Below are 27,782 nucleotides of genomic sequence, written 5' to 3' on the forward strand. Positions count from 1 at the left end.
GAATGACGGAAGGCACCAGAGATGGACAGGGATCCATGCTGTTTTCAAAGGCACAGCTGCCCCCAGGGTTAGCATCCTCCTGGCCAGCATCCTTCTCCCTTTGGGCCATCAGTGCCCTTGCAGACCCCTCTTTGTCCCCCAACAGCGGAGATTCCTGGGGCCTTGGTCTACCTGAGTCCTTCAGAAGTCTGACTGCTGTGGGGCAGCCCTGGTCTCGGGAGGCCTGGGGTCCTTTTGACCCAGGGGCTGGGACAGTCCATAGGCCACCTCCCTGTGAAGGTGAAAGCATGAAGCAGGTGGCCCCCTAGAAGCCGGCTGTGTCTATGCCCGGGATGGGAGGACAGAGTCTGTGCCTTGTTTGCTAGTGTGAGGACCCCAGAGCTGATGGAACCCGGCCACAGGCAGGATCATGGGGCAGGCATGGGGCTGGTCCCTCAGGGGTCGGTGAGGGCTGGACCAGGCTGTGCGGGCAGGGGTCACTCACCCTCTTGCAGCAGCAGATGCAGACAAGCAGCAACGGTATCACGACCAGGGACGGGATGAGTGTAGGGTACAAGAGAGGATTGTTGGCAGCTGGGCTCTGGGTGACAGCCATGGGCACTGTGGTCTCCTCTTCTGTGACAACTGTAGTCGCTGTGGTTGTTGTGACAACTGTAGTCACTGTGGTTGTGACAACAGTTGTCACGGTAGTTGTGGCAACAGTTGTCACGGTAGTTGTCATGGTGACAGTGGTAGGCACTGTGGTCTTCATTGTCATCGTTGTTGTCATCGTCCTTGTTGTCGTCCTCCTGGTCGTGACAGTGGTAGGCACTGTGGTCTTCGTCGTCATCCTTGTCGTCCTCCTGGTCGTGACAGTGGTAGGCACTGTGGTCTTCGTCGTCCTTGTTGTTGTCCTCCTGGTCGTGACAGTTGTAGGCACTGTGGTCTTCGTTGTCATCCTTGTCGTCCTCCTGGTCGTGACAGTTGTAGGCACTGTGGTCTTCGTCGTCCTTGTTGTCGTCCTCCTGGTCGTGACAGTTGTAGGCACTGTGGTCTCCGTCGTCCTTGTTGTCGTCCTCCTGGTCGTGACAGTTGTAGGCACTGTGGTCTCCGTCGTCCTAGTTGTCGTCCTCCTGGTCGTGACAGTGGTAGGCACTGTGGTCTCCGTCGTCCTTGTTGTCGTCCTCCTGGTCGTGACAGTTGTAGGCACTGTGGTCTCCGTCGTCCTTGTTGTCGTCCTCCTGGTCGTGACAGTTGTAGGCACTGTGGTCTCCGTCGTCCTTGTTGTCGTCCTCCTGGTCGTGACAGTTGTAGGCACTGTGGTCTTCGTCGTCCTTGTTGTCGTCCTCCTGGTCGTGACAGTTGTAGGCACTGTGGTCTTTGTTGTCCTTGTTGTCGTCCTCCTGGTCGTGACAGTGGTAGGCACTGTGGTCTTCGTTGTCCTTGTTGTTGTCCTCCTGGTCGTGACAGTTGTAGGCACTGTGGTCTTCGTTGTCATCCTTGTCGTCCTCCTTGTCCTGACAGTGGTAGGCACTGTGGTCACTCTGGTTGTAGTTGGGACAGCTGGGGGCTCCACAGTCTCATTCTGTGCGGGGCACAAATGCCAATGTCCTGGGGTTGGCCTGGGTGATCTCCTCCCGTGAACCCAATATCCACTTCCCACACCAGACCTCACAGTTCCCCTTCTCCTCAGGTTGCCTCATCCAGAGGGATCACAGTGGGGAGAGGAGATCATGGCTGGTACCCAGAGAGCCACTGTGGAGCCCTGGGCCACAGACCCCAGCACTGGCCCTGTTCCGCAACTCTCCCCAGGGCCCAGTCAAGGAATACCAGTCCTCCATGCAGTGACAACCCAGCCCTCACTGCCTGCCTAGTATGACATACAGGGGTTTTATGAGGACCACAAAATGCTACGACACACAGATGGGTGAGGGAGGGGCTTCGGGGCCCCAGAGAGGTGTGGATGCAAGAGCAGAGGCAGGACACCCTGCTCACCTCCCCGTAGCCTCCCTCCCCTACTTCCCCGCTCTGCAACCTCGGGCCACGCTGACTAAGCACGGTCACAGCTGCTCCCACCCTCCTGACCCCTATGCCGGGGACCCCGACTTGGAGGGCCCAGGTGTCCTAGAGGCTCTGGACCCTGTCCCCTGGCACACAGTGCCGCAGCCTCTCCCGCTCACCCCGGCTGGAATCCAGGATGGAGCCTTGAGCTCCCCACCACAAGGCCGAGGCCAGGGGAGGAGGCAAGCTGGGTCCAGGGTGGGCAGAGCCTCAGCACTGTTTCTGGACTCTGATTAGAGCTCGAATTGGTCCCTTCCACATACTTTCAATGATACTTGGTTCACAGAGAGGGCAGAGTTTCTGCAGGACCTGGGCAGCTGGCTTTACCCCAAGTCTTGTAGAAGCATTCCAGTGAATTTCACAAACAGAGTAGGGGGACAGCTCCACAGTAAAGGACTAAGGGCACCGAGCTGGCTGTGAAATGCTACCAGAGGTGCATACCTGCAAAGGCTACTTCTTTACTTGCTGGCCTTTCCCTGGTGATGTTATTCCCCTCTCTTGCATCCCTGGTTGTCTCTCCCTCCCAAGCAGGGTCTCTGGCTAGCCCGAGGGATGCTGCAGCCCAACATTCACTCACACAGTCTTTGCTGGTGACATTCAATCTTCTCTCACTCCAGGTATTGCCCAGGTCCAGAGAGTAATCAACAACGACCACCCTAAAGCACAGAAAGGGCAGATGGTGACCCAAGAGACAGGATAGACACAGTTCCTGTACTTGGCTCAACCTGTAGCCCTAGCTCTCCTCATGATAATGGCTTTGCATTTAGGCATTTGGGGCTCCTCAAATGCAGGCAGCAAGGGTAAGGGGAGCTCACCCCCAGACACCATGAGATTGACCTCTGCAATGAGGGCTGACCAGGCAGTGAGGAGCCCTGCATGGGGTCAGATGCCCTCAAGACCAGGAGCGAAGTGACCAGGGATGGCTGTATGGTGGCACCATCCCGATTCCTCTGTATGTACACGGTATGTTGGCTTCACTCGGAAAAGCTGCCTGGAGCAAAGGTACCAGCCCTGGGGCACACCATCTCCCACATCCTGCCCTCCTCAGCAGAGCCTGGGCCACCGCGGACCCCTGAGCACCTCGGGGGATTGTCAACCAGGGCAGGTGCGGAGGATGCCCTGAGCCCTCCCAGAGACAGACAGGTGCTGCCCCAGTAAAGGGGGCAGTCCACATTCTGTACTCATGGTAGCGACACCTGCCCAAATGGCCCCCTAACCTAAACACTTACTGTCCATCCTTAAGAAAAATATGTCCTGGGCAAATTATTTTTTCTGCAGTCACTGAGTCAGGTGGTTTAGCTGAAATGCAATCACATGAGAAGAATGTCAGTGGACTTGTCCACCCATCCGCCCCTCCCCTTCTGCCTGCCCTTGGAAGCAGAGCTACCACTTTGGCAGAAGCAGCTTCTCTTCTTTGCCTTTTTCTGACACCTACTGTGCACCAGGCACTGTCAGGGCTCTGGCGTCTAGTGGGAACAAGGCAGGCAGAGGCCCTGCTCTCAAGGACCTGACATTTGTGGGACTGGAGAGGGAGACAGACAATAAAGTAACAAGCAATGAAGAAAATAAGCGCCGGAGTGAAACCAGATGAGGAGAAAGGCAGGGAAAGGTCTGGGGAAGAGGGTCCAGGCTGTAGGCACCTGTTCTGAGGCCTGAGGCGGAACTAGCTGAGCTTGTTGTGGGAAAGACGTGAGTGAGGAGCGGGGGCGGGGCCTTGTGGGCCCTGAGAAGGGGTTTGGGCTTTATTCTAAGTGCAGTGAGCCTGTCGCGTGGCTGGCCAGGTTCGGGTAAGTTTGGACACACAGATAGCAGGGCCTGCAGGTGGACTGGATGTGGGATGAGAGCAAAGAGGAGTCAAGGACGATGTGCTGGTTAGTGAGCAGAGCGCCTGGGTGGGTGGTGGTGACATTTATGGACACAGGGAAGCCTGAGGGGAACAGGGCTTCTGTGTTCGTGCTTGTTCTGTAATTTTATGGGAGCTGGGAGGTGGCACTCCGGAGGCTCAGACAGTCCGTAACTAGTAGCTGTGGAACCTTCTCCTCTCCTGAGCCCTAAATCTTTTCACACCCTGACAGTGGCCACAGGTCAGGCCTGTTCCACACAGATGGTCCCCTTCCACGTGACCTATTGGCTATAACTCAGTTCTCAGATTAGCTACGAACTTCTGAACTGTGTTCCCCTTCATTGGTACTGATATAGAAACTAATCACCAGTTACATTTAGGGGGAAGGATTTGTGCCTGAGGGTTAGGGTGATTGGGATTAGTGTGAAAAAATCACAAAGAAATGTGGTGTAATCTCCATAGTGTTCACAGAGCAGGGAGAGTGAGGTGATGCAGGCACCTCGTATACTGAGGGCCAAGAAAGGCATGGTTGACTGCAGAGGAGCTTTGAAACCAATATTAACTGATTAAACCAAATATTTCCATTGCTGTATTTTAAAGATTTCTTAATATATGAAATCATTATACACTAAAATAGATAATATAAAACATACAGAAATATTGGTTTTAAAATTACTCCTTGTTATGCTTTTCTATATATACGAAAATGTTTTCCCAGATGTTTTAATCAGAGGAAAATACAGTTAGAGACAACCACATTAGTCCTCATCAGTGCATCGGGGCTCATGGCAATAAACAGTCCTGATCCTCCACTTCTGGTCAGCCTCTGACCACGTGCAGCACGGCGGTCAGCAGAGGAGCGCAGGACATGTGAAACCCTAATGCTGGTCCACCTCAGAGGGAAACACAGGTGACAGCAAGGGTGAGAAAACAGTACAGCCATTGAACCCAGAGGAGGTATCTGAATACACTTCTTGGAGGACAGGCTGTTCCTAATCTTTTTCAAGGACTGTCATCAGCAAGGTCAAAGTCCTATATTATGCAATCAGGTCACCTGTGTCTACTTTCTAGCTCGTGCCGCATCGGCTGCGTACAAAGCAGTAACACTAGGTCTTTTGAGAATTAACTGGGGTAGTGCACGTAAGACACAGTCCACTACCAGATGTAGTAAACATTAGCTCCCCATATAAATGTGTTATTCAGTCCAAATCACTTCTGAAGTATAAACCAAGAGATACCTAACTCCCTGAGGCCATCTACACACTATGTGGTGAGAGAGTGTGGCAACGGCAGAGCCCTGCGCGTTCTGTGCACCCGTGGAAGAAGGAGAGATGGCCCAGAAGTGTGATGGGGCGAGGGCTCACTCTGGGTTTACTAGATGGCCCTGGAATGAGAAGTCACTGAACATAATATCATCATATTAAATCAATGTATCATGGGGCTAACTGAGAGAGTTGAGGAAGAAGAGAAAGTCCCACTGTCCCCAGGCGCTCTGTGGGGGAGAGCAGGCCCACCTCAGTGCTGAGGACACATCTGCTTCCCCAACTGTGTGCTTCCTCAGGCCTCTCACCATCCTGGAGGGACACCTGGTGCCTGAGTATTTCCAAACAGTAGCTTTACATATGTGATAGGGCTTAGTTAGTGCACCTACCATACTGGCCCCATTTCACAGTACAGATAATAGAGGCTGAGAGCAGAACACTCATTAGGTCAAGATCACACATGTAATATGGGCCAGAGCCAGGATTCCGGGGCCCAGGCCTGGCAGTTGGCATCCTCTCTCAATCCCAGGTGACCACACGGTCCTGGGTGAACTCAGTGCACCTGGCCCAGACTCAGGGCCCTGGGGCCGCCTCCACTTCCCACCAGCAGACTCGTGAGATTCAAGTCCTTGTCTCTCAAGGGAAGTGAGGGCCGAGGAAAGTGTGGGGGGAGTGTAGCAGTGAGGACAGACCCAGCACCCCCAACCCAGCCTTGAAAGGTGTACGCCCTGACCCAAGAAGCTCTTGATGTGCTGGGGATTGATCACTTCCTGGCCTGAGATGAAGGGAGCAGTGGCCAGGCTTCCCAGCCAGGTCCCTCCTTCCATTGTCCATGCTGCCTCTATACTCACAGTGTCCACAGTGAGTGGTCAGCAAGGGCTTTGAAGTCTTGGTTGGCTCTAAGGAATGCAGAGCAATGTGGGAAGTGTGTTACTTGGAGGCACCAAGGTAGGTACTTACTGAAGACTTCGGTTTTGTCCAACTTATATCTGCAAGTATAGTCTTTCATTCTGTCTGGACTTAGGCCATATGCATAAAACCCAAGTTGGTAGGATTCTGTAAGGGCAACATCCAAAGGTTTGTGTTAGGAGTGGCTGAGTGCTGACTTCCCTCTGATCTCACAATTATTGCAGGCTACCCCATAACTGAATTCCCAGGGGACTCCTCTGAGGAAGCAGTTGTGTCAGAACCAACATCTGTTTTCTCCCTGGGCTCACCTGTTGTCACTGATGGTCCACTCTGAGGCAGCGGGGCTGGGCTTTGAGCAATCAGGGGGCCTCTCACCACCGCCTCTGACCCATTAAGATCATTAAAGGCACCCAATGTCATCCCCTCCACAGAGGTGAACCCATCCATGGGTTTCCAACCCAGATGGTCCAAGGTCTTCCCTGAGATGCACAGGCAGTGCTCTCCACCAGGCCCTCCATTACGTAAATGACAGAGGAACCACGATAACACAAGCTGAAGACAGTCCTGACTCTTGTCTGAGCTGAGCACACAAGCCTGGGTGTCTGTGGGGCTTTCTGACACTTGGTAGTCTGCTCCTCCTCCCTGTGTTTCTCTCTGCCTATGGCAGGCTGGAGACCCCAGGAGCAAGGCCAGGACCTGGGTGAGGCAAGAAGGAGGCGAGGACCCTGCACAGGAGAATCCTCTATGGAAGCTGAAAACCTGTCTTAGCTGTGGTTCTGAAGTCTGCAATGAGTGCTTTTCTCCTCCCTCTTCCTGCCCCTTCACGTGCCTCACACAACCCCCCAGGGATTCAGCAAGCACCTCCTTCTGTCAGGGTGGGAGACATTGATTTGCTAAGATACAGTTTTGGGCCATAGCCTCTCTCCAGGCTGCTGGGGATTTCTGGCCTCTGAAGCAAATACTGGGGGATCCAGAGAGGGCAGTTATTGGGCCTGCCCTCTGGGGAGCTGTCCAGGATAACATGCAAGTCATCCTGTTGCAAGTCCAAGGTCATTAGCCTCCACCTCTGCCTCCTGGCCCAGGCTGCTAATTCCAATCCCAGATGCTTGATTTGCCCAAAGTCAATTAACTCGAAAAATATTCCTCAAAAATGCCAGCACAGCCTTGGACCTGGCAGTCTGATTCCTCCTGCTTCAGGTCTTCCTGCAGGTCCCATCAGATCAAGGCAAAGTTTGCAATTTCTCTGCTTGAAGAAAATAGATTCTCAGCCTATGGGCTGAAGCTGGCTGGATGACATATTTTGTTAACTTTTCAAGTGTCTTCAAACAATTGGACCCCATGTTTAAAAGTCTGCATACTTTCTCAATACAAAATAGCCAAAAATTTCTTGGGAGAGTACAGAGCTGGAGGTATTATGCTTCTTATTTTCAGACTATAGTCCAAAGCTACAGTAATCAAAACAGTATGGTACTATACAGAAACAGACACATAGATACAGAGAGCCCCAAAGTAAACCCATGTACATATGATCAATTGAACTATGACACAAAAGGCAAGAATATACAATGGGGAAAAGACAATCTCTTCAATAACTGATGCAGGCAAAACTGGAGAGCTACATGTAAAAGATGAAATTAGAACATTTTCTCACACCATGTACAAAAATACACTCATTTTGGATTAAAGAACTAAATATATGTCTGGAAGCCATAATACTCCTAGAAAGGAAAGGAGGCAGAACACTCTGTCATAAATTGTAGCCATATTTTTTTGATTTGTCTCCTAAAGAAAAAGAAACAAAACCAAAAATAAACAAATGGGATCTTATTAAACTTAAAAGCTTTTGCACAGCAAAAGAAGTCATCAACAAAATGAAAAGACAACTTAATGAATGGGAGAAAATATTTGTAAGTAATATGGCAGATAAGGGGTTAATATCCAAAATATATAAACAGGGAGTACACCTCAATATCAAAAAAATGTAGAACCTGATTACAGAACGGGCGGAAGACCTATATAAACATTTTTTATCCCAAGAAGATATACTGATGGACAACAGGTACGTGAAAAGGTGGTCAACATTACTAATCATCAGAAAAATGCAAATCAAAACCCCAATGAGATATCACTTCTCACCTGTCAGAATGCCTATAATCAAAAAGACCACAAATAACAAGTGTTGGCCAGAATGTGGAGAAAAGGGAACCTTTGCACACTGTTGGTGGGAATGTAGGTTGGTATAACCACCACGGAAGTTCCTTAAAAAACTAAAAATAGAGTTATCATATGATCCAGCGATCCCACTCCTGGGCATATATCCAGAGAAAACTCTAATACAAAAAGATACATGCGGGACTTCCGTGGTGGTCCAGTGGCTAAGAATCCGCCTTCCAATGCAGGGGACGCAGGTTTGATCCTTGGTCGGGGAACTAAGATCCTACATGCCATGGGGCAACTAAGCCCATGTGCTCTAGATCCTGCGTGCCACAACTCGAGAGCCTGTGTGCCACAACTACTGAGCCTGTGCACTCTAGAGCCCACGTCCCACAACTAGGGAGAAGCCCACGCGCTGCAACTAAGACCAGATCCAGCCAAATAAATAAATAGATATTTAAAAAAAAGATACATGCAACCCAATGTTCATAGCAGCACTACTTATAATAGCTAAGACATGGAAGCAACCCAAATGTCCATTGACAGATGAATGGATAAAGGAGATGCGATATATGTATATATGTGTGGAATATTACACAGTACGGAATATTACTCAACCATAAAAAATGAAATTTTGCCATTTGTAACAACATGGATGGAGTTGGAAGGTACTATGCTTAGTGAAATACGTCAGACAGGGAAAGATAAATACTGTGTTATCACTTATATGTGGAATCTGAAAAAAATAAAACAAAAATGAATATAACAAAACAGAAACAGACTCACAGATAAAGAGAACAAACTAGTGGTTACCAATGGGGAAAGGGAAGGGGAGAGTGACCAGATAGGGGTAGGGGATTAAGAAGTACAGACTACTATGTGTAAAATGAATGATCTACAAGATATATTGTACCTCACAGGGAATATAGCCAATATTTTATAATAAATTTAAATGGAGTATGAGCCATAAAATTTTTGAATCCATATGTTATACACCTGAAACTAATATAATACTGTAAATCACTACACCTCAATATAAAAAATAATTTTTAAAATTTTCAAAAAAAGTAATAGTCTGCTAGTAATCTGGATAATAATCCAGATTACTAGCTTCTTTGGAAAAGTGGGAACATCTGGCATCAGTGGATTTGTATTTCTGCAGGGCGACCATTGACTGGGCTAGAGGCCACTGCCCTTCTCGGATCGGAAAGCTCCATAATGGCCCAGCAACCAACTTCCCTCCAGGACCCCGCTCACTGCAGCCAATCGTCCTTGGCTTGGCCTGGCCCACGCCTCTTACTTGTGGTATTTGCCTGGCCTCCAAGGGCACCTGATGGCAGTGACCCTGCCCTTGGAAGAGCCTAAGTACATGGGAGAATGGGGAGAGCACTGAGGTTTGGAAAAAGAGCAAGGAAGGTGACCTGATTACCTTGTGCTAAGAAAATCAGACGTGTGGCCCACTCAGGGCAGCCTTGATTTCCCTAAGTGACACAGCCCATGCCATGCCCAGTGGCCAACAGCACAATGCTGCTTCTGAACCCAAATCTGCCAGGCTGCACCCTCACTGCTCACACTTCATAAAGGCCCTGCTCACCATGACACGGGAATCCGTATTTGTCCTGGAAAAAGCAGTTGGGACTGTGTCCTGCATACGCACCTTTGTCAACACAACTTGGTCCACCCTGAGCAGGGCTGCTGCCCCTTAGTCTCACTTGAGGATTATTTTTGCAATTTACACTTTAGGATTATTTTTTGCAAAGAAGCATAACTCTAAACTAATTAACCATATTGTAAGTAGATACAGTCAGAGAAGGGAAACCTCAGCTGCCTGAATATGGAGAGGTCAGGCTCTAGATGAGGCAAAAAGAGCCAGTATACCCTTCCTGCCACAAACAAAAAGCCAAGAGGAACCAGAAATGGGCAGATCTGTGCCAGGCCAAGTCATGTACCCTGTGTTCATCCAAAATGACATCCCCGACAAGCAGTCATCTACTGTGCACCAATCAATCTTTACACTTCCTTAAACCTCCCGAACCCATGAGCTAGGCATGATCTACTATTCCAGCTTTACAGAGAGGGAAACTGGAGCTAAGATAGGGCAGGAGGTACCCCCCAACCCCTGGCAGGTTCAGGGTGAGGATCTGATCTTGAGAACCCAATCCAGCACCCACTTACACCTCCTCCACTCCTGTCTTAATTCCAAACATCTATCACCCTGCTCTCCAGGGACATGTCCTGATACCCTGATATGTGGTTTTTCAGCTCACTGGGCTGTGAGATGGAACCAGAAAGCCCCGATTAGGGACATGGCCAGTCCCAGCCTTACGGTGAAGATTGGACGCAGCCTCCTCTTCCATGTAGGTGACGGGAAGGAGGGCGGCAGCCGAGTGCAGGGCCGTCTGATAGCCCAGCGCACAACCCGTGCCGCACCCTCAGGAGCAGTGCACGCTGCCCTCCGCCTGGACACCCTCCTTCCTCCTTGTGTCTCCTGCTGCCCTCAGCCCCGCTCGGGTGCTGCTTCACCTCTGCAGCAGAGCCCCCTGTGCCCCAGGCACCGCCGCTCCCTAAGGGGGTCTTCTGAACTCCGGCAAGTCTCCAAAGTGGAAGGCAGGGTGGTGGTTTCAGATTTTTGAGCAGAAGAGACTTCAAAATAAAAGAATTTTCTTTGTCCAGGTAGCAGCCTCTTCTGTTTCCCAACACCCCATACCCAATTCCTCCAACAGTTACAGGATGAAAATGAAGTTGCAGGGGGCTTCCCTGGTGGCGCAGTGGTTGGGAGTCTGCCTGCTGATGCAGGGGACACGGGTTCGTGCCCCGGTCCGGGAGGATCCCGCGTGCCGCGGAGCGGCTGGGCCCGTGAGCCATGGCCGCTGAGCCTGCGCATCCGGAGCCTGTGCTCCGCAACGGGAGAGGCCACAACAGTGAGAGGCCCGAGTACCGCAAAAAAAAAAAAAAAAAATGAAGTTGCTGGAAGGACTAAAATCAGCTTGCAGGGCTGTATTTCCCATATACACTGCTGCTGCCCATCGAGACAGAAGGACCAGCAGCCCGTGGGATACTGATCCTTTCTGGAACAGAGAGCTTTCTCTCTGGAAGAAAAGTTGTACACCAGGCCAGCTGTGGGCTCCAGAGAGAGGAGCTGGGAAGGCAGGCGTCTCCCTGAGAAGGCTGGTGGAGCTGAGCATGAAGAGGGCATCTGATCTGCCTGAGACTGACACAGGTGCACAGGTGGACGCGACCTGCCCTGGGGGGGGGGGGTCTGGGAGCACCACATGCTGCTTGGGACAGTCACTTTGAGAGAAACTGGACACCGGCCAGCTGTGATCTGGGTGTCCCCGTAAGGCAGCAGGCCTATGTCTGGTCTTGACTCCAGGGAATTCCTTTCCCAAACTCTCAGAGGTAAGCATCAGGATGGTCCTACAGCATGACTTCTAGCATCGACTTATTAGGGACAATCTGACTATTGATCAAGGGAGGCCCATGAAAGAGACTGTTCCATCCATGCAATGGAATACTATGTAGACGGCTGGAAAGTACTATGTACTGCACGATCCCATTAATGTAAAAATATCCTTGTAAAGCGTACTTAGGTAGGGCTTTACATATAAAAGCTGAGCTCTTTGTGGTTATCTCTGGAGAGAGCAGGATGGGACAAGGGGGGACCTTATCACGGTGGGGGACAGCCTGGACCAGGCTGGTTGCAGGAGTGTCCCCGTCTGCGCAGTGTGTCCTACCTTCATCCCGCAGGTCCTCCTGCCCCGCACAGCCTGCCCACCCCCACCCCCTCCACCCCCCACGCCCCCAGAAGGTCTCTGGCCATGACGCAGAGCTGGATGCCGGACCTCAGAGGGAAGCCCTGCTCTGCACTGTGTCCTCCTATGGCCACACTGCTGGGCCCCACCCGCTGGGCTTCCTGCAGACACTCACTCTGGCCCAGTCACATACAGGAGAAGGAGTGACCAGGTGCCGCCTCCAGCCTGCCTCTGGGGTCCAAGCCCCCGGGCCAACCCAGCAACACACAGGAGGGATGAATCCTCAAACCACGGTGCCGAGTGCCGCAGGCCAGGCCCCGCGCTCATCCCCTGTGAGTCCCTGAGGAGAGGTTCTAAAGCAGCAAACTAGCCTGAGGAGGAAGAAATCAGGGAGTAGCTGCCTCCAGGGGGTGGGGCAGGGATTGCCTGGGAAGGGAACTGAGGGGACTTTCTGGGGGCAAATGTAATGTTCTGAGTCTTCATAGCGCTGGGGATTACACAGGTGTGTGCATTTGTCAGAAGTCATCAAATGAAACACTTGTTTGCTGTATTTCAAAAAGAGAAATCTTAACAAAAATTGTTACCAGGTAAAGATATGCACAATGAAGGGTTTGGAGGTGAGGTAGCCCCGTGATAAATGATAAGAAAAATGTTGTCAGATATAAATTGTAAATCCAGGTAGTGGAGAGAGGGGTGTCCATTGTACAATTGTTTCCACTTTGCTGTAGTTTTGAAAATTTCCATAATAAAATGTAGGAAGAAAAATATGAGGTGAATGATAAAAATTTAAAAATAAAACCATGGACACAGTGAGGCAGAAGTCATGGTTCCTACTGGGTGACAAGTGACTAATGACAGGAACAGAGCAAAGGCTGTGGGAAGCCAGGGGGCAAGCTGACCAGAAAAGACTTCGGGGTTGAGGCGCTCTGAGAGTGAGGCTGCGTGGGCTGGACCCTGTAAAGCTAAGGAAGGTTTTGCAGGGAGCCCAGTCCCCCCAGCCCCCAGCCTCTGCAGCAGGTGGACTTAGAGCAGAGGCTGGACCTTGGAGGGTCTGGTTGTCTGGCTCAGGGGCCTCAGCTTCCATAGTCAGGCTGGGGTAGGGAAGTGGCCTTCTCCGCCCCTCAGGCCCTGTGCAGAGGATGGCTGGAGCACAGACCTGGAGGCAGGGAGGCCAGCAGAGGCCTCTGCCTAGTCCTGGAGGGAGACCGAGAGGCTGAAGAGGCCACGTGCCTCATGCTCCCCACTCCCGGCTTCCCCACACCCGGCCCACTGACTTATTCAGAACGACAGCCTGATGAACAGCTTCTTCTACTTTATTTGGGGCCCAGGTTCCTGCCTTGAGCTTTCCCTCCAAGTGACAGTCATGCTGTGTGGCAGCTTTTGACAAGATGACAGCAGCTGTAAAGGTCAGAGCAGCAGTGCTGGGCCACGCCTGCAGAGGGTGTGCGGTGGGCACCTGTCACCTCAGCTGAGCCACCACAGGGCGTGAATGACAATGGGCATCTTCCCCTGTGGTTTGACAGGCCTGTGTGTGTCCCAGGGACATAATCAGAGAATTGAAGCTGTCAGGGTGCTGCACGGCTCAGACGTGACACCAGAGAAGCAGTGACCCATGTCCCCACTTCGCACTGCAGGTCACAGTGTGGGATTCAGGAGGAGTCACACAGCTGGCACCCACAGCGGGCTCAGCTGGAGACGCTTTCATCCTGGATGTTCTTTAACCACTTCCCTCCCCACCTTGGGCTCAGCTCGGGGGTGGGGGCAGCACCAGGGGTCAGTGATGGAAGTGTTAGTGGCAGCTCCTGTTGGTGAGGGCCACCGGCTTCTAGATCCTATGCCAGTCACTGTGAGCTCCACTGCATCTATGTCTCACTGCAGACCTGATAGTGGGTGTTGCTGTTTCTACTTCTTGGCGACAAAAGTGGAGCTCACAGGTACTCAGCATTTTGCGCCGGTTTCGTGCCCATGGGCAGCAGAGCTCGGATATAAACACTGCTCTGTGTGACCCCATGGCCTGTTGCACTGTAGCCTTGCAGTTCAGAGCACCGCGGCCAGGCCCAGCTTCCTGGGTCTGCGTCCAGCTGCATCCAGCTGTGTGCTGTTACCAGTGGGAGCGTGTGCTTATCCACCCACCTCAGCTCCACAAATCCCAGTGATGTGGACTCACGAGCCGGCACGCACAGAGCTCTTTGTCCCATTCTTTCTTTCATCTGTTGAAATAATCATGTTTTCCTTCTCCATTTTGCTAATGTGCTAAATTACACTGATATTTTATTTTTTAATTTTAATTATTTATTTAAAATATTTATTTATTTACTTATTTTGGCTGCACTGGGTCTTAGTTGCAGCACACGGGATCTTCTCTGTGGCACGTGGACTCCTTAGTTGTGGCATGCATGTGTGATCTATTTCCCCGACCAGGGATCGAACCCAGGCCCTTGTGTTGGGAGTGCAGAGTCTTACCCACCGGCCCACCAGGGAAGTCCCTACATTGATATTTTAAATACTGAATCAGACTTGCATTTCTGAGGTGATCCTTAATTAGTGTTGAGGTGTTGTTCTTTTCATATATTGTTGGACTTCATTTGCTAGTGCTCTGTTCAGGGTTTAGAAGCATCCTTTCTTATTTCTTTTTTTTTCTTAACAGGATGAGGCACTCTGTGCTTTATTTTTCTTATGTCTAAATAAAGCTTTTGGTTTTGAGGTATTTTTCTTTTTGCAGTACGCGGGCCTCTCACTGCTGTGGCCTCTCCCGTTGCGGAGCACAGGCTCCGGACGCGCAGGCTCAGCGGCCATGGCTCACGGGCCCAGCCGCTCTGCGGCACGTGGGATCTTCCCAGCCCCGGGCACAAGCCCTTGTCCCCTGCATCGGCAGGCGGACTCTCAACCACTGCGCCACCAGGGAAGCCCTGGTTTTGAGTTTTAAAAAGGCGATTATACTCAACTTCCTGGGGTAATTATTTCCTAACATATGTATGTCAACTCATTTTGTGGTATACCTTCAAGTTACACAGAGCTGTATGTCAAGTATATCTCAATAAAACTGGAAGAAAATGTACTTACACACAATATCCACACCACAACCTCTGGCAGACATGCCTTATACAAACACACACTTACTTATATACTTAACACACGATAACATACACAACATATTTCTGTAAAAACACCCCCTGCATGAACACAGCATACACTCAGACACCACACACACACACACACACACACACTTCACACACCAAACACACACACACACACCACCCTCAAATGGACACACTCAGGCACATTCACTCCACACATGCACAAACGCCATTCAGTCTAGAACAGTGATTCCAGCACGTACCTCTTACACAGGCATAGAATGTGTTCCTACCCATAACTTTCTTACAGGAATTTCCCACGAGCTGGAACAGACAGATGGGTGGCAGGGTCAGGGCGAGACAGGCGTGACCGTGGTGAGAAGCCCCCCTCCCCCTTCTCACATTTAGCCCACACTCACCGATACAATAAAGGCTTCCTCATCACTGGATTTGGGCACATCATACATGTGGGTCTTTCCTTCTACAATCTGAATCAGCTGCAAGGAAGAGGAGATGGTTGGCACACAGCCAAGGGTTGAGGACACAGCAGATCCCATCCGAGAAGACAGGCTCTTGCCTCTTTCCGTGTTGGACTCCAATGGCCACACCCTGGCATCGGCCAGCAGCCCACCCTTGGCAAGTAGAAAGCTCCTCCATCCACACCGATGGTGTGTAGCTTTACACAACACTGGCTGTTCATCTGCTGTGACTACCTGTTGTCCAAACACTTGGGACGGGTAGAGGGCCATCCTCTGGGGAACCCTGGGACAACTGCCTTTGAAAGCGTTCTCCAACTGGGCTCAAGAGTGGCACCTGGTTACCTGTTCTGAATTACCTGGTCTCTCTGATAGTCTTTTATACCCAGGCAGTAAACATTGGTCTTCATATTCCGAAGCCTGCTGGCCTAACAGAAGAAAGATTTTTAGTATAAAATACACAAATACATGAGGCACAAAACTGTTAATGATGGACTAGACTCACTTCATTCTTAGCATCCCGTAATGTCGATGGCAGCAGTGGTCCAGCGGTCAGAGCATAAACTAGGCTGGCAGCTTTCCTGTCTGCAGAAGAAGCAGGGAGTGGCCTGGTCAGCAAGGCACCTGGAGTGACCTGCCTCAGGCTGCCAGGCCCACAGCACTGCTCTCATACCTCCTCCTCCTGGGGAGAGGCCACCCTGACCCGAGTACCCACCACCCAGAGCACCTGGAGGGAGAAGGGGCCTCAGCCCAGGACCCACTTGACAGACGAGGAGCCTGAGACCGGGTCAGAGCCCTTCCTAGTGGACCTTCACTATGGGCAGGTGGCACGGCCTTTGCCCTGAAAGGCAACTGCAGCTACTTCACTGGACGAGGACAAGCCTCTCAGGTGAGCGCAGGGAGGAGCAGCCGACCGACTGCACAAGACACCCCCTGGGTCAGGGGGCAGTGGGCCCTGTCCTGGGCGGCGCCGGCAGGCACTCCTGCTGGCTCTGTGGGTCCTGCTATTCAGAACTCGAGGTCAAGGTGCTTGGGCAGCAGCCCCCGCCCAGCTCCCCGCCTTTCCCCAGCAGCCCATGCATCCTTCCTGACAAGGGCTGCAACCCTACAGTCTCGATGCAGGTGGTCTGGGCCAAGTACAGCCATTTCCACTGGTGGAGGCACAGTCACAGGATGAGAGTCAACCGGAGGGAAGAGGCTCAAGGGAAAAGGAGGCAGAGCCAGAGCTGTGGTGGACAAAGTGTGGGCAGCCAGGGGGACACCAAGGTCTCTGTTCCCTAAACTGAACCCCGTCTGCTCGCCATCCCTGGAAGTTCTCGTTTCTTTTTCATGCAGCCCAACCGTAGGTCAAGCATTTGATATCTAGTAAGAACCAGGAATGTAATGCATGAAGCCATGTGGCTCTCGGAAGCATCCCTGGCGGTGGTTTTCATCCTCACTGTGCAGACGAGGCACCTGCAGCACAGAGAGGACAAGGGACTCGCTCCAAGGTCAGCGCTAGGAATTGGCCAGGGTGGGTCTGCACCAGCCCTCGCTGAGGCCCAGGCCTGGCTCTGTCCCACCTGAGCACAGTGACGTCAGCAGGCAACTTACTTTTGTAGAAAACTCTCGAAATCTGCTCATTTGCCTGCAACAAAATGAAGGAATGTTGGGGGTGGGCAGTGAGATGACCCAATAATTCTTTAAGAACTTGACAAAGCAGGGTAAATTCCCTTAGCCGTAGAGTCTGTACCTTTCTCAGTCCTGCCTGCATGTTTCTGGGTCCTGAGGGCACTACATCCCGGAGTCTTTTAAGACCATGTTTTAGCTCATTTCTGAAAACAAATCAGAAAAGAGGGTTGAGGAGCAAGGAGGGTTGATTGCTATAAAACAGCTCCAGCTGTCCTGGTGCCATTCTGCCCTGTGCAGACCTGCCTGGACAAGAGAGGACACTAGCCACCCTGTCGTGACCCTTCTGCCTGTGTCTTTGACACTGACAGAACTAACCCTAACCCTTCTCTGTGCCCCATTCAGGGAGTGTGGAGGGTGCTGCTTTGCTGGTCCCATGGGTAGGGCCTGGCTTTCAATGTGCTCATGCAGACCTCAGGGGACTCAGCAAGGGCCCTGCCTTGACCGTCCGTGGTGAGGGGGGAGCACCCATGGCTGCGCACCTGTGAATCCAGCACCCCCAATGTGACTGGCGGTACTGCTGGCACCTAAGGGGTCCCTGGTGAGGGCACATCACCTTCCAACAGGCAAGGCTGAGTTTGGAAAGGTCACTCTGCTGATACCCCTGCCCTGTGCCCTCCTCCCCTGCCACAGACTCGTGAGGTGGACTTGGTCCCTCCAAGCCACTTCCCCCTCTGGATCGGTACTAAAGGAAGCAGTCAGGATGCTCCATTAGAGTCTAGGGCTCCTGGGCTTCATGTGCTCCTGAAGAAAGAGACCATAAGCTGGGAAAGAGGCCTGAGGCCCGTCCATGTGGGAGGAAGAGAAGTGGCCCCAGGCTGCCATGGGGATGGGCAGTCGGCCTCTGTTAAAGCAGATGCAGGGGATGGGACTGGGACACACCAGGGGTGGGGCTTAGGTTCAGGCTAATGTAGTGTGATGGGCTGAGCTGTCACAGCAAGTCTAAGGAGAACATGGTCCCTGAAGGCTGGCTCTTGCCTTGTGCAGAAGGGATTCTGCCGCGAGGTGCGATCTGAGAGCCCCAGACCTACTCAACCCAGTTCAGGAGGAAAGGAGACCTGGGACCAATGGCCAGGGCAGGCCAAAGCAGGCCTTGCCTACTCTAGCATAAATACAGGTCTTGGTGCTTTTTGGAAGATTTCAGTTTTGTCGTTTGCACCTCGCAATATCCTGAAACTCTCAGCCCTCCCCAGCCTCCTGCCCAGGACTCAAGTCACCAGGCAACGTTCTCACCTGAGTGGCTCTCCCTAGTGCTGCCCTCCCAGCTCTTCTCATACAGGGACACCAGGCTCCCAGCACCCTCGCTAATCCTTCCTGCTCTTAAAATACCCCTCTCATACCATAAGAGCCCCTTCCACCTCTTCCCAGTTCTCACCCACCCCCGCCATCACCCCTGGGGCTTCCTAGCCCTGTGCCGTCTGGCTTCTCCAGCACCCAGAGCAAGCCCTGAGTGGACCGCGCCATCCTCAGCCTGCTCCCCCTAGTGGCAGGGCTCAGAAAGCACCATCCCTCGTCCCAGTCCTGGCCCCACACGCTCTGCAGACCCACCAGAGTCACACCTCGTATCAGATCCCATCGGCCACTGCTGGACTTACCCTATACACCAGGACCCACCCCAGCCCTCTGCCACACCCTCCTAAACTCCTAGGGAGTTTTGGGAATGCCCAATCCCGGGCTGAGCCTTGCTCTCAGCGAGATTCTGTGGGCTCCTCCCGAGCTGGAAGCATCAGGGCCATGGTTGATTTTGAGCTGTCCTCGTAGGTAGGTAACCCGCCCCCCCACCATCCCAACACACACACATAGAGGATTTCATATCTCTTCCTCTCCCCTGAGCCCCACTCCCTCTCCTGAACCCTCTGTCATGGAAGACTTCCTCTCCCACACTCTCCAGAGAGGACCAGGGATGCCCTCCATGAGCCTCACCAAACCTCTCTCGGTCTCGGTCTTGAGCCCACTGCCTTGGAGGGGGCAGTGGTCCTCCTCTCCCCCACGGGCAGCTCTTCCCCCGGAGGCCCCCGCCTCTCTCTGCCACCTGCCAGTATCCCTCCCCATGGACTTCCTTTCTCCCACTTCAAACCCACGCTGGTCTCTCTCTTCTAAACTCGAACATGCACAAAACCACGCCTTCCCCTAGCTCACTGAACAGGAAGCACAGCCCCTGCTTCTCCAGGGAGCCAGGCATGCGGAGTGCTGTGTCCATGCACCGGCACCAGCACTCCCTCCCCTGCAGCCTTGCTGCGGCTGCTCACCTGCTGCTCTGGCTTCTCTCCAAGTTCCCGAACACGGCTCTGTGCCACAAATCCTGGACCCACTCAATTCTAAATGTCCTCAACCTCTCTTTGGTATTTCACCGACTGAACTGGGTTCCAGTCATTTGTATCATGAGCGTCGGACCCTGCCGGCTACTCAGGAGCTCCATAGCTTCCCACCTCCAGGGCTTTGGGCACATCGCTGGGCCCTCCCAGCGGCCCGCCTAGGATGCTGGCGTGTGATCCTTCCTTCCTGCACCCCAGCCCACACTCATGGGCTCCCTTGTCTCAGACCCACCAAGGGACCAAGCTCCCCTCCACTGAAGCTCCAGCACTTCAGCACTGCCCACCCCCGCCTCCTGGTTCTGACTGTGCCTCCCCTCTTCCCCCACTGGCCCAGAGCAGAGAGTGACACACAGAGCAGGTGCCCAACACAGGCCTGTGTTCACAAAGGGCCCACACATCTGCTCCACCAGATCCCAGGAGTCCTTGCAGTGAGCCAGTTCTCAGGAAAGGGAAGAGCGCTGAGAGGACACAGGACAGGTGGAGGGCAGGGCTTAGAGCGGGCGGAGATGGTCTAGCAGCACGGGGTCTGCCAGGGCCAGCGCAGCCAGGGGTCAGTGGGAGCCATGGAGCCGGGGCTGGGGGTCAGAGTGGACGCTGAGGGGAGCCCAGGATGGCCCAGCCTGCTCCCAGTGGGAACTGTCAGCTCCCCGTGTCTCTCTGTTACCCTGCCCACCAGGCCTGCCTTGGGCGTTTAAAATGGCACTTACCTGTCTGAGGTGAGCTTCAGGACAATGTTGCCATATGATGAGTAGGTGATGAGGGAAATACGCAGTTTAGGGCTGGGGAGGAAGGATGAGCTCGTAAGCAGCCATGCACACTGGTCAGAATGAACATCAATGAGCAGCCAGGGAGGGGTGCATGTCAATTTCCCTCCTTGCACCCCAGCTCTTTTGCTTTGTTGCGCATTTCTCAAATCCTGGAAGTTTCATTCCTTTTGTGAAGGATTCGGAGGCCTATAAGATGTGTGATCTTGCTGGAAGTGAGTGCTGAGATGGCTTCATGTTCCATCCCTACACTCCCGACACCCCCAAAGTCCCCCCCTCTCTCTCACACACACAGAGGCATATGCACACGCTCCCTGCACGCACAAGAAGGCAGACACTTATAAACTCCTGCATGAGGGCCTCTCCACTGGCCTCTCTTCTAATGTCAAATTCTCTGGACCTTCCCACACTTCCCTCCTCTCCTGTCTTCCCTGCCTGCCTCTTATCTCAGAGAACTTGTTCTACCTCTCAGCAGCCATTCACATACATCCTTCCCTCTTTCCCCCACTGTCTTCTGGTCTCTTGACTCTCATCTTTTGTGAAATTGCTGCAGTAGCTTCTTGCTGGGTTCCCCAATTCTCCTGGTTCATTCATGTTCCACCTCATTTAATCCATAATTATCAGATTTTTCTCCTGGAGCACAACCTTGATCATGTCAGACCCCGCCCTAGAATCATCTATAGCTCCCTATTGCTCAGAGCAGGAAATCATAAGCCCCAGGGCCTGGCATTATGAGCCCCATGGACTTGGCCCCATGCTGTCCTGTTCAGCCTCATCTCCTAGCTCTCCCTTGAAGTAACCCCACTTTCCAGCCAAACAGGCCACTCACTGCACAAGAAGTCTCCTTGATGGTTCCTGTTACCCTGTCCTTCCTCATCCTTCAAGATTTAGTTCAAAATTCCACAGTCTCTAGGAAGCCATGCTTGCGTTTCTTTTTTTTTCCCCTAAGAATACTTGCTTTCCTTAAAGTTGCAAGTAACTCCTTTGTTCTTTTCTTTTGGTCCTTGGCACCCTTTAGCCCAGTATTTAGCTATGCGTTACCGATTTGCCCGTTTCCTCATCTATGAGGTCCTCAAGGGCAGACTGTGCCCCCCACGTTGTAACCTGATTCCCAGGCAGGAGCCAAGAAGGATGTCGACACCTGATAAAACCAGTGATTGGTAATTCTTTCTGCTTCAGAACACTGCCCTGGGCTCTCTGCTCCTGATCCAAAGGACTCCCATGCCCACCGATTGTAAAGAGCTGTGTACTCTGCCTGTCAGAGGAAAACACCAGCCTTACTTTGTAAACCTCTTCAACAGTTTTTCTACTAAATCGCAAATGTCATCCCAGGATCTCCTTACGCTGTCCGACCTGAAAACAAAGAAGACTTGATTAAGAGGGATGAGGCACCTCCTCCTGGTGGGCAGAGTTGCTGCCTCCCGTTTCCAGCAGACCCTTTAGCATCTCTTCCCTACCGCATGTAGCTGAAGGCTGCCACACTCCCGCAGCAGGCTCAGTGTGTCACCCTGGTGGTAACTTTCACCAGTGTGAGTGGTGGGGAGGGTGACCAACCTGACTTGTGTGCTTGGGGATGAGGGACTTTGGGTGGCAAACCAGGACGGCTGATACACAAGGAATAAGGGAGGAGACAGCGGTTGGAGAAGCCTAAGCAATTCTGATATGTTTGATCTCCTGGTACCCCAGCTTTGACACCACAACAAGAGCCCTGGCCTCAGGCAGGAGAGGGATGTGCTACTCAGACTACTTTACTTCACTACTTTCTTAGCAGCCTGCAAAGCTGAGCCGCTCTGGACACTGAAGGCCTTTTCTGGGAACACTCATGGCGAGGAACAGAACCAGGCCTGGGACACTGCTGTCTTGGTGTCATCATACCCCACCAGCAGGGAAAGGTGTGGAACCTTCCTATCCCTACTTTCAGTTTCTCACTGCCATTGGCTCTGACTTTAGTACCTGAATGGAGAATGAGGAGGCTGAAGGAGCCTCATGCCCCCTCTGTCTAGGTGGGAAGAACTTCCATGTGCCCTACTGGCCAGGGCTCAAAGGTCCTTGCAATCCCACGCCTCTGCAGGTGTGCACTAGTGCAGGTTACGGAGGGCAAATGTGGGTCTCACTGGTTAAGTGTTTTTTTCAAGGTTCTGCAGATGGTAGGGATGAAACTGAGGCTGGTGCCCTGTTTTGGGCTCTTCCCCAGTGAATGTTGGCTCATGTCTTTGATATGGATTGTAAGTCTGAGGAACCCACCAGGAGCTGCTTCCTTTCACCTCCAGTGATCACCATGCCCATAAACATCCTGAATGTCATATTTATATGTGTAATTCCCATATACCCAAAAGCATCCTTCTCTTACCATTCCTTCTGCTTCCTCTTGGCTGTATCTAGAACTGTCAAGAGACGGCGAGTACACTAAGAATATATAATTCTAACAATACTATGGTTATCATTCATGGAGTACGTATATACCAGACATGTTACATGCATGATTTCCAATTCCAAAACAGTTCTGTGATATCATTATTCCCATTTTACAGATGAGAAAGCTGAGGCTCTCATAGGTCAAGGAATTTGCCAAAATTTCCATGGGCCTGCACCCAGAACTAGCTGCAAACCCCATGATTTACCCCCTGAACTTGGCAGATGTGGGAGACACTGCTGTGTGTGACAACTGTGGGTGGCAAAGCATAAGACTCTGTCAACCCAACAACAATACAGACTTTTCCTTAGGAGCTCCTATACTTAAGTGCGTGGCAACTCCTTTCCTAACTATTCATACCACATTCCACTTTTCTTCTCATTACTCCTCTCGTCTGTGTTCTCCCCCACTGAAGAGGATCTTCCAAAGGAGACATATAGGAAACAAAAGTCTTCAACCCACCCACCTCCTCTGGAAAAGGTTTCAGTGTGTGATTATTGTGAATGAAGGTCTCGATTCTAGAACGCAGAAGAACACGAGTGCTCATGGCAGTGGAAAATACTACAGGGACCCTCAGGTCCCCAGGAAGGAGGCAGTTTGGAACAGAGCAACTACATGGGCTTCTGGCACACAGAGCTTCAATCATGATTTAGTGCCCACTCTTAAATGACAATGGAGAGACGAGGGTCACCAGCAATTTGAGGATATCTCTGATATTAAAGCTTGAGGCCAAAACATCCTAGTGAGATAACTATGCTGGGACATCGGAAGTGGCTATGGCAGTGTCATGCAGGGGAGCTGAGCTATCAGAAAGCTACATTTTCCTCTCCCCCTAATAAGAACTCAATAGAGAATGTATAAACCTCAAAAAGCAGGAAATAGCAGCCGATACGAGCACAGCATTGGAAACATGGTCATATTATCAGAAGAAAAATCTGGAAGATTTCTAAGTGGCTGCCTCTGGGAAGTGAGATCAAAAGTGGGGAGGAAAGGGTCAAGGGCCTCAAGATTTTTGTTGTGAACAATAATAGTGTTTGATTTAAAATTTATGTTCATTCAGTTTCTCCTAAATGTGAAAATAAAATTGCAAACAAAAACTTGTAGCGTGAATGATGTCACCAAAATGGCACATCTGAAAATCTAAGCCCTCGTTCCCCCATGGAGACACTGAACAAACAACCATAAGCTGTCAGCACTAACTTTGTAGAAGCCCTAGAAAACAAAAAAGGATTACAACAATAAAGCAAACGTGCAATCAAGAAATAGCTATTTTCAAAATGACAAGAGTTTTGTTGCATATTTCATCACATTTCTCCCACACCTTCTCTGGCATGGTGGCAGTTTTGGTCTTGATCACTGGCCCAGTCCCAGGTTGTCCTTGATCTAGAGGGAGCAGTGTCGACCTTACTTACAAATTATTGTGTAAAACTCTCCTTACCTGGCTGGAGTCAATTAGGATGTTTAAAATCAGCTGTGGGCATAGGTGAATTTAAAAACAGACACATATGCTCAGGCCAGGAGAAAGTTCAGGAAAGTCTTGAGAAGACCTTAAGTTTCACCTTAGGCTGATCCCTAGGCTCAGTGGTAGTCTAGCTAAGATGTCCCAGCAAAGAAACATTCTGCAAAGAATGGAAGAGGTGGCCTCTCCCTGCCACCCCAGGTCTTCTTACAATCTTGTAACGGTTTTATGTTTGTTTCAGATCCTGGCATTTGGGAAATCTCTGTCAATACATTCAGTGAATAAGAGTTAGTGGAACAGAAACTCCAGTGATCACACACAACAAGGCATATTCTTTGCAAAAGTAGTTTGGAAAAGTTTCAGAATAAACAGACTACTACACAAGTCTATATTAACAGATAAAAGCAAATACAACCCAGTAAGCTGTGGTGAATTCTGCTTTCTAGAGATACTACATTATAGTAATAAAAACCCTAATTTTCAACAAAAAAAGTGAAACATACAAAGAAACAGGATCATTGTTCAATCAAAGGAACTAAATAAAATTACAGAAACCATTCCCGAAGAAGCCAAGGCATCAGACTTACTAGACAAACACTTAAAAGCATCTTAAATATGCTCAGAAGTAGGAAAATAAAGACAAAGAAATAGAGGAAACCAGGATAATGATATATGAGCAAAATAAATATCACCAAGAACGTAAATTATTAAAAAACCAAGGAGAAATTTTGGAGCAGAAAGTGTAATAATAAATTGAAAAATTCATTAGGGTGGTTCAATAACAAATTTTACTAGGTAGAGCAAGGAATCAGCAAAGTGGAGGATAGGACAATTGCTACTGTTTAGTGTTGGGAGCATAAAGAAAAAAGAATGAATAAAAGTGGTCAGAGTCTAAGGGACCTGTAGGACACACTTAAGCAGACCAACAAACATATTGTATGAATTCTTGAAGCAAATAAGAAAAAGAAGCAGAAACATTATTTGAAAAAATAACATCCCAAAATGTCCAAAATTAGATGAAAGACATGATCGTACAATTCCAAGAATCTCAACTAACTCCAAATGCAATAAAATAAAAAGATCCACATCAAGGCACACTATAATCAAACTGTTGAAAACAAAGACTAAGATTCCAGAGTTCAAATTCTGGATCCGTGTATTCTATATGGAGGCTTTGGTGGGTCATCCCCAGGCCTTGAGCTGCCTCCTTGCCTCATCTATAAAACAGGGATAATAATACTTATTCACATAATGATGAAGACATGGTGATGAAACTGCTTTAATCCCCTACCCCCTATTCCCAATCTAGGGACACACCTGGCTTTCCCCCCATCCACACTCTCTGGATTCCTGTGGCCTCTAATTTCAAAATAGCTCCAGAATCTGTCCACTTATCATTGCCACCCATACCTACTGGTCCACACCACCATCATATCCTCCCTGGATCCCTGCACGAGGCCCCTCACTGGTCTCCCGGAAGGCTCTATTCTTGCACCCTTCAACTGTGACCCTTTTAAACATGATCCAATCACACACCTCCTCTGCTCAAAAATCACCAGAGCCTCCCCCACACTGCCCCAGTCTGTCAGCATAGCCTTTCCTGAGCACCTCTTCAGCACTTCTGATCCTCCCTCAGCACTTCTCATCCTCCTGTCCTGATTTCCCCCCCGGTCCTGATTTATCCCCATCTAATACCCTAGTTCCTCTTTATTTCTTGTCTCCGACAATGAAAACTCCAAGAGAACAAGGACTTTTTCAAGTTTTGTTTGTTGCCTTATCCCCACTGCCCCAAACAGTGGCTGGCATATAGAAGTTTTCCAGTAATTATTTCAGTGAGTGGATGAACAAGGGAATGACAGAATGGATAAGACTGCTCACCAATGGATGAAAGATCCAGAGAACCTTGGGAGTGCCACCAGCAGAGGTGTCTGACCCACACCCCACCTCCCCACAAAGGGCACATGCGAAGAGAGTGAGCCACGGAGTCAGGGCTGGATCAGGGGCCCCTGCAGTGCCGGGGAGTTCCCAGGGTGTGTGACTCTGCCTTCCCTGGAAGTTTATTTTATGCTCATCCTCCACGACTGCATCTGACACATGCTGGGCAGACCAGCATATAAACTCCCCTTCATCCTCATCACAACCTGGTGAGGTGGGTATGAAGTCCCCATTGTACAGATGGGGACACTGAGGCAGACAGAGGTGAGGCGACTTGCCCTAGGCCGCATGACTGATGAGTGGAGTCTGCCTGACGGCAAAGCTGGGGCTGCCTCCTCAGTGGTCATTATTCCCCCCGCCCCAAGAGTAGCAGGGGACATCAGGAGGGAATTTGTCCTCAACCTCCAAATATTCTCATCAAGATGGTTTCGAAGACAGCAAGGCTTTCTATAACCAGACTGAATGAGCACAGTTCCCAGAGAGACAATGTTATTTCTCTGGAACTGAGGAATTTGCTGTGGCTTCAGATAAGCCTAGCCTGGCCCACTATGGCCGTGCTGTAGGCCTACTCTTCTCTGATGGCCTGGGGCTGGGAAATGGGTGTGTAGGTCCCTTCCCTGGACACCCTCAGCTCCTCCTCCCACTTGCAGAATCCAGCAGGATTCAGTCCTGTCACCCCCACCAGCTTCTGTCGTACCTCATCCAACCTCTAGGAGTCTGTTCCCCTTTCCAGGAGATTGCATATGCATATACCTTCCCACTTTACTTCCCAGGATTGTTTTGAGGATAACAGATGTGCAGTGATGGACTCTGGAAACCATAAAATATGTCAATGATATTAAGAGTCATGCCACTGTTACTACTAAATAAGTAAACTTTATCCTCAGCCCCACAGAGGAGTTGAAAATGGAACCAAGGCAATCTCTCCAGCCTGAGGATTCACCCCTCCCTTTCCTTCTTTGAGGGCCAGAAGGTAGTTAATGCACAGCACAGGCTTCCCAGGGCCACACTCACACAGACCAAACTGTTCTGAAAGTGCACACAAGTTGTAACGTGGGTCTCCAAGTTGTCAAAGAAAGCAGCAAAGCAAAGGACTTTCTAAGCAGTGACACTGTGAGAATGCCTAACAGATGATATACCAATCTCTCTGAGGTCCAGTAAAAACAGAGGTTATTTGGGTAAAAAAATAATAATAAAATAGAAAGAAAGAAAGAAAAGAAAAGAAACCCAAATGCACTGTGAGCTTCTCACAACTGTTGAGAAGGCAGCTCCTAGCAATTGCCTGCCCCTCCAGCTGTTTAAGGGGCGTGCAGGTCACAGATCCAGGCCAAGTTGATGGAGAGACTGAGAACCATTGAGAAAACTTATGGTGACCTTTTTCCTTTCCAGAAGTAAGAGCCCCAGGAAATAAATGCCTGGGGCTTTCTTTCTGTCCAGGAACAAGGAGGCCACAGAAGTCTGTTCCTTGGGTCTGATCAAGACTGTCCTTGCCTCCCCTCTCTCAGAGCCTGGGATCCCCCTGGACCACTTCTCCATCAGTAACCTTGGTGACAGTGGTGCCTTGAGAAGCTCGGGGGCCAGATGGGGAGGCCACTCACGCATCCAAGATGAAGTAGAGATCGAAGACACCATCGCAGTCATGCAACTTGTTTGCTTTGCTCCTGTGATGACTGGTGCCCCTGTGGAAGCTTCTCCAGTCTGGGCTGAGGTAGTGG

At 50.8% G+C, this 27,782-nt stretch overlaps 1 protein-coding gene across 1 annotated transcript; it reads right to left on the minus strand.

Annotated features, from left to right (window-relative positions):
* Positions 1-476: 476 nt before the first annotated feature.
* Positions 477-27,721, minus strand: LOC116741289. Its single transcript, XM_032607580.1, has 14 exons — positions 27,666-27,721; positions 21,542-21,613; positions 20,204-20,275; positions 17,246-17,327; positions 17,107-17,140; positions 16,019-16,098; positions 15,873-15,941; positions 15,457-15,534; positions 15,301-15,361; positions 6,106-6,201; positions 3,270-3,339; positions 2,618-2,696; positions 1,082-1,564; positions 477-1,004 (listed from the first exon to the last, which is right to left on the minus strand). The coding sequence occupies exons 4-14, from the start codon at positions 17,264-17,266 to the stop codon at positions 477-479; spliced, it is 1,599 nt and encodes a 532-aa protein (XP_032463471.1). The 5' UTR covers positions 17,267-17,327; positions 20,204-20,275; positions 21,542-21,613; positions 27,666-27,721.
* Positions 27,722-27,782: the final 61 nt, after the last annotated feature.

Source organism: Phocoena sinus, chromosome 16 (assembly GCF_008692025.1).
Source record: "Phocoena sinus isolate mPhoSin1 chromosome 16, mPhoSin1.pri, whole genome shotgun sequence".
Taxonomy (NCBI): domain Eukaryota; kingdom Metazoa; phylum Chordata; class Mammalia; order Artiodactyla; family Phocoenidae; genus Phocoena; species Phocoena sinus.

What these genes read in the sequence shown, in the direction of transcription:
- LOC116741289 (XM_032607580.1), bottom strand. Translation starts at nt 17,266, where the DNA reads ATGCAGGCAGGACTGAGAAAG. An exon ending in TGCAGGCAGGACTGAGAAAG is followed by an intron (nt 17,141 to 17,245) that starts GTACAGACTCTA and finishes ATTTTGTTGCAG; the next exon opens with GCAAATGAGCAGATTTCGAG. An exon ending in ATTCTATGCCTGTGTAAGAG is followed by an intron (nt 6,202 to 15,300) that starts GTACGTGCTGGA and finishes TTGCCCTTACAG; the next exon opens with AATCCTACCAACTTGGGTTT.